Here is a 13,024-nt window from a genome sequence, read left to right as displayed (position 1 = left end):
CCTGCCCCGGGTCCGACGGCGGCGGCGCTGCTCCCCAGGCGGCCTGCCACGGGTCCGGTGGCGGTGCTGCTCCTCCGGTGAGCAACAGCGAGGTGTGGCACACGGTTCATGACGCGCTGGTTCGTTGACCTCCGGCTCCGGCTGAGCGGGTCCCTCCTCGGCTGCTGGCAGCGAGAGCCCCACCTCGGCGGCTGGCAGCGAGAGCTCCACCTCGGCGGCTGGCAGCGAGAGCTCCACCTCGGCGGCTGGCAGCGAGAGCTCCCTCGGCTCGCCGAGCTCCTCCTCGGCTGGCAGCGCCGGTTGTTCCTTCCGCTCGCCGAGCTCCTCTGCTGGTGGTTCGCTGAGCTGCTCCTGCTCGCTGAGCTGCTCCTGCTCGCTGAGCTCCGGCTCGCTGAGCTCCGGCTCGCTGAGCTCCGGCTCGGGCAGAGCGAGCTCCTCCCGCTCGCTGAGCTCCGGCTCCCGCTCGCTGAGCTCCGGCTCGGGCAGATCGAGCTTCTCCCGCTCGCTGGGCTCCTGCTCCGCCACGCTGAGCCGCTCCTCCGGCTCGCCGGGCTCCTGCTCCGGCTCGCAGGGCTCCTGCTCCGCCACGCTGAGCCGCTCCTGCTCCGCCACGCTGAGCCGCTCCTCCGGCTCACCGGGCTCCTGCTCCGGCTCGCAGGGCTCCACAGCTGGCGGTGCGGGCTCCTCCCGCTCTCCGAGCACCCTGAGCACCTCCGGCTGCGCTACAGCTACTGACGGTCGATCTGGAGGTGAAGATGGTGATGCGGTGTCTGCAGGTGGGGAAGGTGAAGGTAGAGTAGGTGATGCAGATGGCGAAGCCGAGAGTGCTGCGGTCGCTGCAGTCTGATGGGACTCTGGTGGAGAAGTAGCTGCAGAGGGAGGAGGTGATGATGGTGCGGCCGCTGCTCCCGGTGGACTGGCCAACGATGCAGGGACAGACGGGTGAAATGATGGCAGAGGTGGTCCAGCAGGCATATCGACCTCCAACTGAGGATGAAGGTGAGAGGCTGACCGGACTGAAGACTCGGTCACCAGCTGGGCAGCAGACTCCGTTACTAGCTGGGCAGCGGACTGAGTTGAGGGTGATATGGCTATTATGAAGGGTGGAGAGGATGAGAATGTTACAGCTGGCTCAACAAATTCCAGGGGTCCAGAGGCAACTGAGGCCTCCAGTTCGGCCTCTGGGGAAGCCCTGGGGAGAACCTCTGTCTCCATATGGCCTTGGGGAACTCCACATGTGATACTTGTCTGCTCAGATGTGAAGTTACCTATTGATTCAAAGTATTTCCTGTTTTCTAAGTATGTTTTGAACCGGTTTAGTACAGTTCCTGAAAGACCTGTTGTCACGGTCTGGCTGGCAGACCGTGGGGATGTGGGGAAAGGAGGACCCAAAACGCAGACTCTGCGATGCAAACAGTGCTCTTTATTCACAGTGAAAAACTGTAAACACAATAACTCCCCGTTGCTCCCTTGAACCCCGTGTGCGTGCTTCCCTCCGACGTCTGTGCTCGTGCTCGTGCTCCCCGCTGTTGTGTTTCCGCACACCCCGTGCGTGCTGCCTTTCTGGACCACTCTTCCTCCTGCAGGGAAACCATAGAGGCAGCCATCAACACTAACCCTCGGCGGGCATATACGAACAACACAGACATATGCTGACACACTAACTTGGTACGATAATTCAATGATCCCGCGCCGGTGGGAGCTCCAACACTCTCCTAAGTAGCTCCCCCAACGAGCCCTGATCACCAACAGGTGTGGCAGGAACTTCAGGTGTGGCCAGTCCTTCGCAGGGCCACACCCATCAGGCCTGCAGGTGGCTGGGCTCCATCCTCCAGCCACACCCGCAGACATACACACGTATACACCCACACCCTGCCTATACATACGAGTGGGACACAGACTAACACAGCATTGTGGAGAAAACACACATCACCAAATAATAATAATACTAACAACAATAACAACAGTCAAAACTGGTCACGGACCCCCGAGTCCTCCAGAGCCGGGTCCGTGACACCTGTCCAGTTCTCCAGTCGTTTGAGTAATATGTTGTGGTCAACTGTATCAAATGCTGCACTGAGATCCAGTAAAACTAGGACTGACATTTTTCCACTGTCTGTATTCAGACATATGTCATTAAACACTTTGGTCAGAGCGGTTTCAGTGCTGTGGTTCTGTCTAAAACCTGACTGGAAGGCATCATAGCAGTTATTCTGTTTTAAGAAGTAATTGAGCTGTTGAGAAACTGCTTTTTCAATGATCTTACTTAAAAATGGGAGATTTGAGATCGGCCTGTAGTTGTTCATTTGTGTCTTGTCAAGATTGTCCTTTTTCAGTATAGGTTTAATTACAGCAGTTTTTAGTGATTCTGGAAACACACCTGATATTAAAGAAAAGTTGACGATCTGTAACAGGTCTGACTCCAAAGTCTTTGAGACCTTTTTTTGAGCTGCATGTTTCTTGTGAGATGTGGTTCTGTCTGTAAACCAGCCGATGAAAATGTGTGAAATTGTTTCAATATGTTGGACATTATGCAAGACATGTAAACGCTGCACAGGTTAAAAAAAAGTGCTATAAAAACGATATTATATGAATTATCTGTGAAATGTACCTCACTGGTATTATTTAAAATGACTGGAATATATCTGAATATATTTACAGACCCTCTGTCCTCTGTTCTTGTGTTCACAGCTACACTCTCCGTGTGGTCGGAAACGGAATCAAAGCTCAGATCGCCAACCCCGAAGTCAAAGTGAAAGGAGCTGACCCCGTCATAAATCAGATCATTGACAAGCTCAAGCACATCAATCAGGTAAGAACCGCCAGTGCTTTGTACATATTTACACAGGATTTTATGATTTCATCATTAAACGGGTCTCTCCCTTCCTTTAAAGTCGACATCCCCACCCCTCGTTCTGTCAGACATATGGGAACTGCCTCCTGAGGCAATCTGGTAATTCTCTGTGCTTCTCGGCACCTTTATGAGACATTACGGTAGGCGTCCTTTGTTAGCTGCTCGTAAAGCTGAAGGCCTCAACCTTTGATTCTCAACAAATTAATTCATTTATATCATCCTTCATATTACCGGTAAGCACTGGCTTATTGAAAACTATTCTCAAATGCAAAATCATTTCTAGGCAATGAATGGGAAAAAAATCAATCATTACACGTTTAGAAACCCATTTGATCCGCTTTGTGTGTCCTTATATTTACACAATTCTTTTTCTGCTCTTTGTCAAAATCAATGTAGCTTTTCTATCACCCCCTCTGCTTTTATGCACGTTTGTGCTGCTGTGGCTCCTTTCAGCGCTGTTTACCTCTGACGATGATGAGATTAGAACAGTTTACGGGAGCACTCTCTTCTGCAGCTCCAATAACAGCTGCCATAGCTTCCCTTTGGGTTGTTCCACTGCAGCAGTGGCAGCTTCACATGTCTGTTGCTTTGGTTTCCCAAGTGGCAGGCTGAAGGCCAGGTCATCTCTCTTGACCTCATGCTGGCACCCCCTCTCTGACTAATTCACACCATCTGTGGGATGTCAGAACACATAAATCTATATCACAACCATTTGAGAGTCCCTGATCTGCCTCGTTGACATTCACTATGTATTTATCTTTTGGTGTGTGCCTTTTTGCTACTGGCATCTTAAATGTGCTTCTTACCTTGTGGTTCTGTGAATGTTTTATTTAATGGAGAAAGACTCAGAAATTGTTTTTCTGCTGCCAAGTAAGTATGAAACGGATGATCAGCGGCTGAGCCTATATTATGCAGTCATTCATAATCCCCGGAGTTAATGTAACTTGAAATCCTATATGTAGCACACTCGGCTATTTTAGCACACTTTTTTGGGGTTTTTTTTGTCAGTCTGCTGTCTTTGACTCAGCCAGAATTAAAAACCAAACGATGATCAGCGTTTTGCTCATTGAATCCTCTGTATCTCTGTCAGTTTGCAAGATTGATCTTCAGTAATATCATCAACTTCATGACATATGGCTAAAGATTTGTGTCTAACGGTGGCACATTTGTTTTATGAAATCTTTATTTCATCAGCCAGTCTCATTAAGATTCTCTCTCGGGTGTCTGTTTTACAAGAGAGACCTAAGGATGAGAAGCATTCATAAGGAAACGATTATCAAACGGAACAACAACACAATAAACAGAAACATTGGCGACAGTTGCAAGAACCACGCTGTACTTTTGTCTTTGCAAAAACACACCGCTTAAATCTGCAGTCATTTTTGGCAGTAAATTGTTTTGGTCATTTGACTCCATTAAAAGTCAATTAAAAGTCAGAAAGAGTCTTAAAAATAGCCAGAATTAAGCACACTCTAACAGATCTGCATGTAGGAGTCATTTGAGCTAAGCACATTTAATCTTCAAATATGTTCATGTTTGAAATGTTGCAGAAATTTTTGGCTCTCTGTGCAGTGCATAAAAAAAATGGCATACATGTAGTTTGACACCGAGGCAGCACGATGGTCAGTGTTGCCTCGTAGTGAGAAGGTCCTGGGTTCGAAGCCAACATCTGTGTGGAGTTTGCATGTTGTACCCAAAGACATGCAGTTAGTGAGGTTAACTGGTGATTCTAACTTGCCCATAGGTGTGAATGTGAGTGCTGTTTGTCTCTCTGTGTGTTACGTTCCAGCCCCCTCCCTGCGATCCTGAATTGGATAAGTGGAAGAAAATGAATAGATAGTAAGAAAGCCTAAATAGACCTTAAGGGATCTCTAATTAAGGGATTAGATCACCTTTTGAAATCAATATACCGGGCAGCATCCATCTCTCATTGTAAAGAGGCAAAAGTGAAAGCAGAACTGGTGGTAGCCATGGGGTTCTGCAGCACTTTGATCGATACAAACAGCTATGTCTGCAATTTTTTTTCCACTGTGCAGAAAGCCAAATATTTTCAGCAACATTTCAAATATGAGTATATTTGAGGATTTGCTGTTTAGCTGCTTCAGATGACTCCTACATGCAGATCTAATTCGTTAGTTTACGTTTAATTTTGATTGTTTTTACAGTCTTACTGACTTTTAATTGACTGGTAATGTAGTCGTTGGCAGCTTCCCTAATTAAGCCAGTGAGTTGCCATCTTTTCCAGTTTTAGCTTCTACTGCATGCACATATATACCTACATGTTACATCACTGTTATGTTACCCCAGAGCAGGAAATCTGTGTGAAGTCAGTTGGTCTTACAGCATGTCACGTTGCTCAAACAGGCTTTTTGCAATGCCATTTGGAGGTCTGCTGCTCACGTTTCCCCTGGCCTTCCATGCAACCTTGTGAAAGTGCTGGGTGTTGTTTAAGGGGGTCTTCACTGCTGTCCTCAGGTTTTACCCCCAATTTACATACATAAGGAGAGGTGGGCCCAGAACAGACCCATACTGCCTAGAGTACTTTATATTTGGCAGTTTATAAACTGACCATAACTGTAGTTCAGGCCCGCCCGAAAGTCAAGTGAACCCTAACAACTGCAGTGCACCAGCTGATAACTGCTGATAATGCACATACAGTGGGGCAAAAAAGTATTTAGTCAGCCACCGATTGTGCAAGTTCCCCCACTTAAAATGATGACAGAGGTCAGTAATTTGCACCAGAGGTACACTTCAACTGTGAGAGACAGAATGTGAAAAAAAAATCCATGAATTCACATGGTAGGATTTGTAAAGAATTTATTCGTAAATTAGGGTGGAAAATAAGTATTTGGTCACCTCAAACAAGGAAAATCTCTGGCTCTCACAGACCTGTAACGTCTTCTGTAAGAAGCTTTTCTGTCCCCCACTCGTTACCTGTATGAATGGCTCCTGTTTGAACTCCTCATCTGTATAAAAGACACCTGTCCACAGCCCCAAACAGTCAGACTCCAAACTCCGCCATGGCCAAGACCAAAGAGCTTTCGAAGGACACCAGGAAAAGTATTGTAGACCTGCACCAGACTGGGAAGAGTGAATCTACAATAGGCAAGCAGCTTTGTGTGAAAAAATCAACTGTGGGAGCAATCATCAGAAAATGGAAGACATACAAGACCACTGATAATCTCCCTCGATCTGGGGCTCCACGCAAGATCTCATCCCGTGGGGTCAAAATGATCATGAGAACGGTGAGCAAAGATCCCAGAACCACACGGGGGGACCTGGTGAATGACCTGCAGAGAGCTGGGACCAAAGTAACAAAGGTCACCATCAGTAACACACTACAACGGCAGGGAATCAAATCCCGCAGTGCCAGACGTGTTCCGCTGCTGAAGCCAGAGCATGTCCAGGCCCGTCTGAAGTTTGCCAGAGAGCACATGGATGATACAGCAGAGGATTGGGAGAATGTCATGTGGTCAGATGAAACCAAAGTAGAACTTTTTGGTATAAACTCAACTCGTCGTGTTTGGAGGAAGAAGAATACTGAGTTGCATCCCAAGAACACCATACCTACTGTGAAGCATGGGGGTGGAAACATCATGCTATGGGGCTGTTTTTCTGCCAAGGGGACAGGACGACTGATCCGTGTTAAGGACAGAATGAATGGGGCCATGTATCGTGAGATTTTGAGCCAAAACCTCCTTCCATCAGTGAGAACTTTGAAGATGAAACGAGGCTGGGTCTTCCAACATGACAATGATCCAAAACACACCGCCCGGGCAACAAAGGAGTGGCTCCGTAAGAAGCATTTGAAAGTCCTGGAGTGGCCTAGCCAGTCTCCAGACCTCAACCCCATAGAAAATCTGTGGCGGGAGTTGAAAGTCCGTGTTGCTCGGCGACAGCCCCAAAACATCACTGCTCTCGAGAAGATCTGCATGGAGGAATGGGCCAAAATACCAGCTACTGTGTGTGCAAACCTGGTAAAGACCTATAGTTGTTGCCAACAAAGGTTATGTTACAAAGTATTGAGTTGTATTTTTGTTATTGACCAAATACTTATTTTCCACCCTGATTTACGAATAAATTCTTTACAAATCCTACCATGTGGATTCATGGATTTTTTTTTCACATTCTGTCTCTCACAGTTGAAGTGTACCTCTGGTGCAAATTACTGACCTCTGTCATCATTTTAGGTGGGGGAACTTGCACAATCGGTGGCTGACTAAATACTTTTTTGCCCCACTGTAGGCTTGTGGATCAGCTGATACCATTCTGTGCATCCAGCTGGCGAGTCTTATATAAGTTACTTATTTAAGCTGCTGAAAACCTTATGCTGCCCTCACGACACGTGACCATGTGAAGCTAGACAGCTAGCGAACAAAATAGAGGAGATCTTCCACACAAGGCTTGCCTTTCTTGCTTTTAATGAAGATCCTTTAAAGCCTTATCTCTCTCAAGGCTTCTCCTTGCTATTTCTCATTTGTAACTGAAACATACAGAAAATGAAAATAAATTGCTAGCTAACACACATCTTAATGACAAACTTACTGATTAGCCTAGCTTAACACGTGCGTTACATTAGCATCGCAGTTCACTCCATGTAAACACATATAAAAGTTATCTCTGAACATATTAATACTCACAAAGACGAACGTTTCCCAAGGTACAAGCGTGTAGGGCACTCTTAGCGTGTACATGAACTCGTTCACTCTTTTAATACTGCCGAAGCACTTTTCACGGCATTAACGGAGAAAATACGTCAAAGATAGGTTAATGATCAGAGCGCTCCCTCGCTCCCATTTCCGCACATAGAATACAAAGATCACTTGTGATAACGATGTCTCACTCTGAGCAAATTACGAACCCATACATTTTAACTGTTTTTAGCATGAATCACTTATAATATTTCTTAACTTTGAACTTATTTATCACTTTGCTTATGTAACTTAATCAGACTATGCACTAACTACTGACTTTTGACCAAAAGGCATAACACTCCCCGCTTGATATACACACATTATATCACAATAAACATCAATACAACATATTCAAACATCATTTAGCATTGAAGAATATTCATTCAGTCTCTGCAAGCAAAACAACAATCTCTGAAACTGGTCTGAGAAACATTTTAACAGTCCCATCTTTTACAGTCCGCACTTCCACTTTTCGGACCTTCTTGTCGCTGCTGGGGAATGTTTTTACTATTAGTCCCATGGGCCATTCGTTCCTGTTGGCTTGGGGGTCCTTTAGCAGGACCACATCTCCTTGTTTGACATTAGGTCTAGTCTCTGTCCATTTTGCACGACTTTGTAAGGTGGACAAATATTCTCCTTTCCACCTTTTCCAAAAAGTGTCAGCGAGGAGTTGAACATGTTTCCATTGTTTCCCAAACAGCTGCCCTGATGAGAAGTTCCCAAGTGGGGCGGACACAGCACTCATCTTCTGCGTTAGTAGCACTGCTGGAGTGAGTACTGCAGGACTGTCAGGGTCGGTGGATATGGGAACAAGAGGCCTTGCATTAATAATTGCCATCACCTCGGCCATGAAGGTGCACAACACTTCATGAGTAAGACGTGTTTGTTCAGTTCGTAACAACATTGCATCCAGAATGCGCCTGGCAACGCCTATAAGGCGCTCCCACGAGCCTCCCATATGAGACGCATGAGGGGGATTGAAAGTCCAAACACACCCTCTCTCTTGCAGGTACTTTCCCTACTGCTTTGTTTCCTGAGTTTAGGTCTAATTCCTTACAAGCGCCCACAAAATTCGTGCCTCTGTCCGAGCGCAGAAACTTGGCCGGGCCCCGAATAGAGAAGAGCCTTCTTAATGCATTGATAAAACTATCAGCAGACATAGTCTCTATCAGTTCGATATGCACAGCCCTAGTTGACATGCATGTGAATAACACAGCCCAATGTTTGTTCTGGGAACAACCACCTCTTGTACGACGCGTCACAATAGTCCATGGCCCAAATACATCTAGGCCTACAGTGGTAAAGGGTGGTTCAGGGGTGACTCGGTCTGCAGGCAAGTCTGCCATTTTCTGGATCTGCATTTTGCCTCGCAACTTGCGACATGTGACACACCGATGAATGACAGATGACACAAGCCGCTTCCCTCCAATTATCCAGTACCCAGCACCACGGATAGCTCCTTCAGTTATGTGTCTTCCTTGATGAGCCACTCGTTCATAATAGTGAGTTACAATTAGCATGGCGATGTGGCTGGTAGATGGGATAATCAGAGGGTGCTTTTCATTCTCTGTGAGATCGGCAGCGGAAAGACGTCCACCGACTCGTAAGAGACTGTCTTTGTCCACTACAGGATTGAGCTTTTTGAGTGCATCAAATATGCCACTGACCTTCCTTCCTTCTTTAATGTTTTCAAGCGTCCCTTTGTAAGCTTCTTGTTGGACGGCTCGAATAATGACTGCTTGGGCTCGGGTGAGTTCTTGGACGCTCGGTGTCTCACTGAAACCTTTCCATCCCCTTTGTCCACTTGTCTTTTGTGCAAAGGATGTAACTACATGAATGAGTCTGGCTATGACTCTGCAAAGAGTGATCCAGTTTGAGTACTTTTTGAAACGGTCAGAACCTAACTGTGGCTCTGCTACAGTAGTTTTCATTACTTTTATTTCCGGATGTATCTCTCTGTCTTTTTCAGGTTCGATGAGCGTGAAAGGACCAGTGTGTGGTTCTGTGTGTGGGTCAGAGTACAGAAAGGGTGGACCTGAGAACCAGGTACTGTTCTGCAGGTCTGCTGCTGGAATGAACCGAGTGGCCTGGTCAGCTGGATTTAACTCACTTGGTACATAATGCCATTGACTCGGATGGGTGGATGCTCTAATGCGCGTAACCCTGTTGGCAACATACATGTAGAATCGTCTGGAGGTGTTGTGTATGTACCCCAACACAATCCTACTGTCTGTGTAAAAAGTCACATTGTCTACTTTAATGTCTAACTCGTCTCTGATGAGCTCAAACATTTCCACCGCGAGCACAGCAGCACATAGTTCCAGGCGTGGTACAGTGTGTGCGGGGCGGGGTGCGAGTTTAGACTTCCCCATCACAAACCCAGTATGACACTGTCCTTCACTGTCAACTGTACGCAGATAGACTACTGCACCTATAGCGACAGTGGAGGCATCACAGAAAATGCAAAGTTCTTTCACTTTCGTTGTGCTTAACGTACCTGGGCTGTAGCACCTTGGTATTTGGAGGTTCTCAAGGGCTTGCAAAGAGTCTTTCCATAAGTCCCACCTCTCCTGTTTCTCAGGGGGTAAGAGTGTGTCCCAGTCTTTTCCATCAGATGACAGTTCCCTGAGTAATGCTTTGCCCTGCATTATTATGGGAGCAGCAAATCCCAAAGGGTCATAGAGGCTATTAACTGTCGACAATACTCCCCTCCGTTTGAATGGTTTGCTCTCATTTGACACCTGGTAAGTGAAGCTGTCAGATTGTAGGTTCCAACAGAGTCCCAAGCTTCTCTGAACTGGAAGAGGGTCTACTCCTAGGTCTAAATCTTTCAGGTCCTTTGCACGATCCTCAACAGGGAAAGCTTCCATGACTTGACTGCAGTTTGATGCCACCTTGTGGAGGCGCAAGTTAGACTCTGCCAACATGTTTTGCGTTCTTGTGAGCAGGTTGATTGATTCCTCTGGCGTGGCGACTGATGTGAGACCATCGTCAACATAAAACTGACGCTCAACAAACTGTCTTGCATCAGATCCGTGTTCTCGTTCTCCCTGCTGTGCTGCCTGTCTCATGCAGTAGATGGCAACAGCGGGTGACGGGCTGTTTCCAAACACGTGGACCTTCATTCTAAACTCAACTATGCTCTTTGTAATGTCATTGTCCTCATACCACAGATAACGCAGATAATCTCTGTGGTCTTCGCGCACAACGAAGCAGTAAAACATTTGCTGCACATCGGCTGTCAGGGCTATGGGCTCTTTGCGGAAGCGCAACAGCACTCCCAATAGGGAGTTGTTCAAATCAGGTCCGCCAAGAAGCACTTGATTGAGCGAAATTCCGTCACATTCTGCACTAGAATCAAACACGACTCGTATTTGTTGTGGCTTCTGTGGGTGGTATACCCCAAACGTGGGCAGATACCAATGTTCTTTATTTAGTGGCAGAGGAGGGGCAGGCTCGGCTTGGTCGTTATCCAACATTTTCTGCATGAATTGGATGTAGTGATCTTTCATTTCTGGTCTCTTTTCCAAAGTCTTTCGGAGAGAGCAGAGGCGTTTTAGGGCTTGTTCTCGGTTGTCAGGGAGCCTCCTTCTCTGTGAGCGAAAGGGTAAAGGTGCAACCCAGCTGTTCTTTTTTTTTTGATAAACTTCACTGTCCATTATTGTCAGGAATGCTCTGTCGTCGATAGACATGGCTTGTTTGTTATCACCCTCAGATCTAACAAACACAGAGTGTCCCAAATCGTCTGTGATGCAGGTTGCATTCATAGTGACCCCATAATTCTCTTTAACGTGAATTGTGTTTGGGCAAGGCTCAAAATAGGATGCACGTCCATTATCTAAGGTGTGTGTTTTATAGACATTGACCTCTGACTGACTGTGCACTTTTCCTAGACACACCTCCCCCACAATAACCCAACCCAGGTCTAGCCTTTGGGCGTATGGTGCATCATTGGGTCCGTTGATTTGCTCACGTACCTTATGGACCCTGATGACGTCCCTTCCAAGGAGTAAAAGGATTGGGGCGTGGTGGTCGACAGGTGGGATGTTATCTGTCACTGGAAGAAGATGTGGGTGATGCTGGGCAATCTCTGGAGAGGGTATTTCAGATCTATTGTCCGGCACAGAGTCACATTCAATTAAAGGGGGTAGCTGGATGTTGACTTCTCCATCCAAAGACTCGAGGAAGAAGTTTACAGCTCTCCTACCTGAGGTTTGTTCTCTGCCAGAGCAAGTCTTTAAGGTGTATGGAGTGGGTTTGGCATTGATTTTGAAAAGGCTGAAAAACTCTGACTTAACCAGTGACCTGTTGGACTGATCATCTATTACTGCGTACATTTTTATAGCTCTCTCTTTTTGGCCTGCGGGATACACTTTGACCAAACTGATCTTAGAACATGAACGTGGGCTATCACCTTGGCCACATACCTCTGTGCACTTCGACTCGACTGAAGGTGAGCTCTCGATTTGCTCTTCATTGTCGTGGTTTCCTGGTGTAGTACTCTTAGGGGCAAGAGTAGGACCAGGATGCATTGCAGATAAGTGTTTGAGGCTGTCACATTCAATACACTTAACCATTGCTTTACAGTTTTTTGCAATGTGTTGGACAGACCCACAGCATCTGTAGCATATGTGGTGCTCTTTGAGATAGGCTTGTCTTTCTTCAATAGGTTTGTCTCTAAAGAGCTTACACTTTTTGAGTGGATGTGGTTTTTTGTGGATTGGGCACTGGCGATCCGGTTCCTCCATTTTCTTTGGACTGAGATTATTCTGGTCCGGCTCTGCCGTAATGTCCATTTTGTGTGCTGACACAGTAGGTTTGCGACTATATGACCTCAGTTTTTCTGTGGGAGAAGGGACATGGGTGTTGGCCTTGGACATAGCAAAGCTTGGGTCATTCCTCATTTTCGCTTGCCGCTGGACAAATTGTGTGAAAACTGAGAAAGGAGGAAATGACACACTATGAGTCTCCTTGTACTGTGTTCCTACAGTTGTCCACTTTTCCTGTAGGTTGAAGGGAAGTTTTTCCACTATTTGCCTGACTCCTCTAGCTGTGTCCAGGTAAGCAAGTCCTGGGAGTGCACCATCTTGTTTAGCACACTGTAGCTCCAATAAGATGTCACTAAGTTCCTGCAGCTTAACATTGTCTTTATTTGTTAGTTTAGGAAAGTCCTCTACCTTTTTTAAGAGTGCGTCCTCAATAGCCTCAGGTGAGCCGTAGCACTCTTCAAGGCGTTGCCAGACCATCTTCGCACCTGCAGCAGGATTGAGGGTGTGTATAGCACGAATGCGCTTAGCCTGTTCGGATGATGTTGGACCCAACCATTTTGTTAGCAAGTCTAATTCCTCTCTTGGAGACAAATTTAGGTCTTTGGTTGCGCTGATGAATGAGGTTTTCCATGCCCAATAGTTTTCAGGTTTGTCATCAAATTGCAAAAGACCTGTGCTAACTAGTTCTTTGCGAATTAGGTATTTTG

At 46.6% G+C, this 13,024-nt stretch overlaps 1 protein-coding gene across 1 annotated transcript in view; it reads left to right on the top strand.

The window, feature by feature from the left end:
• gpc5a (glypican 5a) overlaps positions 1–13,024 on the top strand; it is a 157,573-nt gene that overhangs the window by 71,642 nt on the left and 72,907 nt on the right. Inside the window, exon 7 of the mRNA XM_085355834.1 lies at positions 2,692–2,812. Coding sequence (XP_085211960.1) covers positions 2,692–2,812 — 121 coding nt within the window. The remainder of the gene's footprint in view (positions 1–2,691; positions 2,813–13,024) is intronic.

Source organism: Diplotaxodon limnothrissa, linkage group LG1 (genome assembly GCF_057381915.1).
Source record: "Diplotaxodon limnothrissa isolate DT_005_m linkage group LG1, D_limnothrissa_male_GT1.1, whole genome shotgun sequence".
Lineage (NCBI taxonomy): Eukaryota > Metazoa > Chordata > Actinopteri > Cichliformes > Cichlidae > Diplotaxodon > Diplotaxodon limnothrissa.
This window is presented reverse-complemented; position numbering and strand designations above follow the sequence as displayed.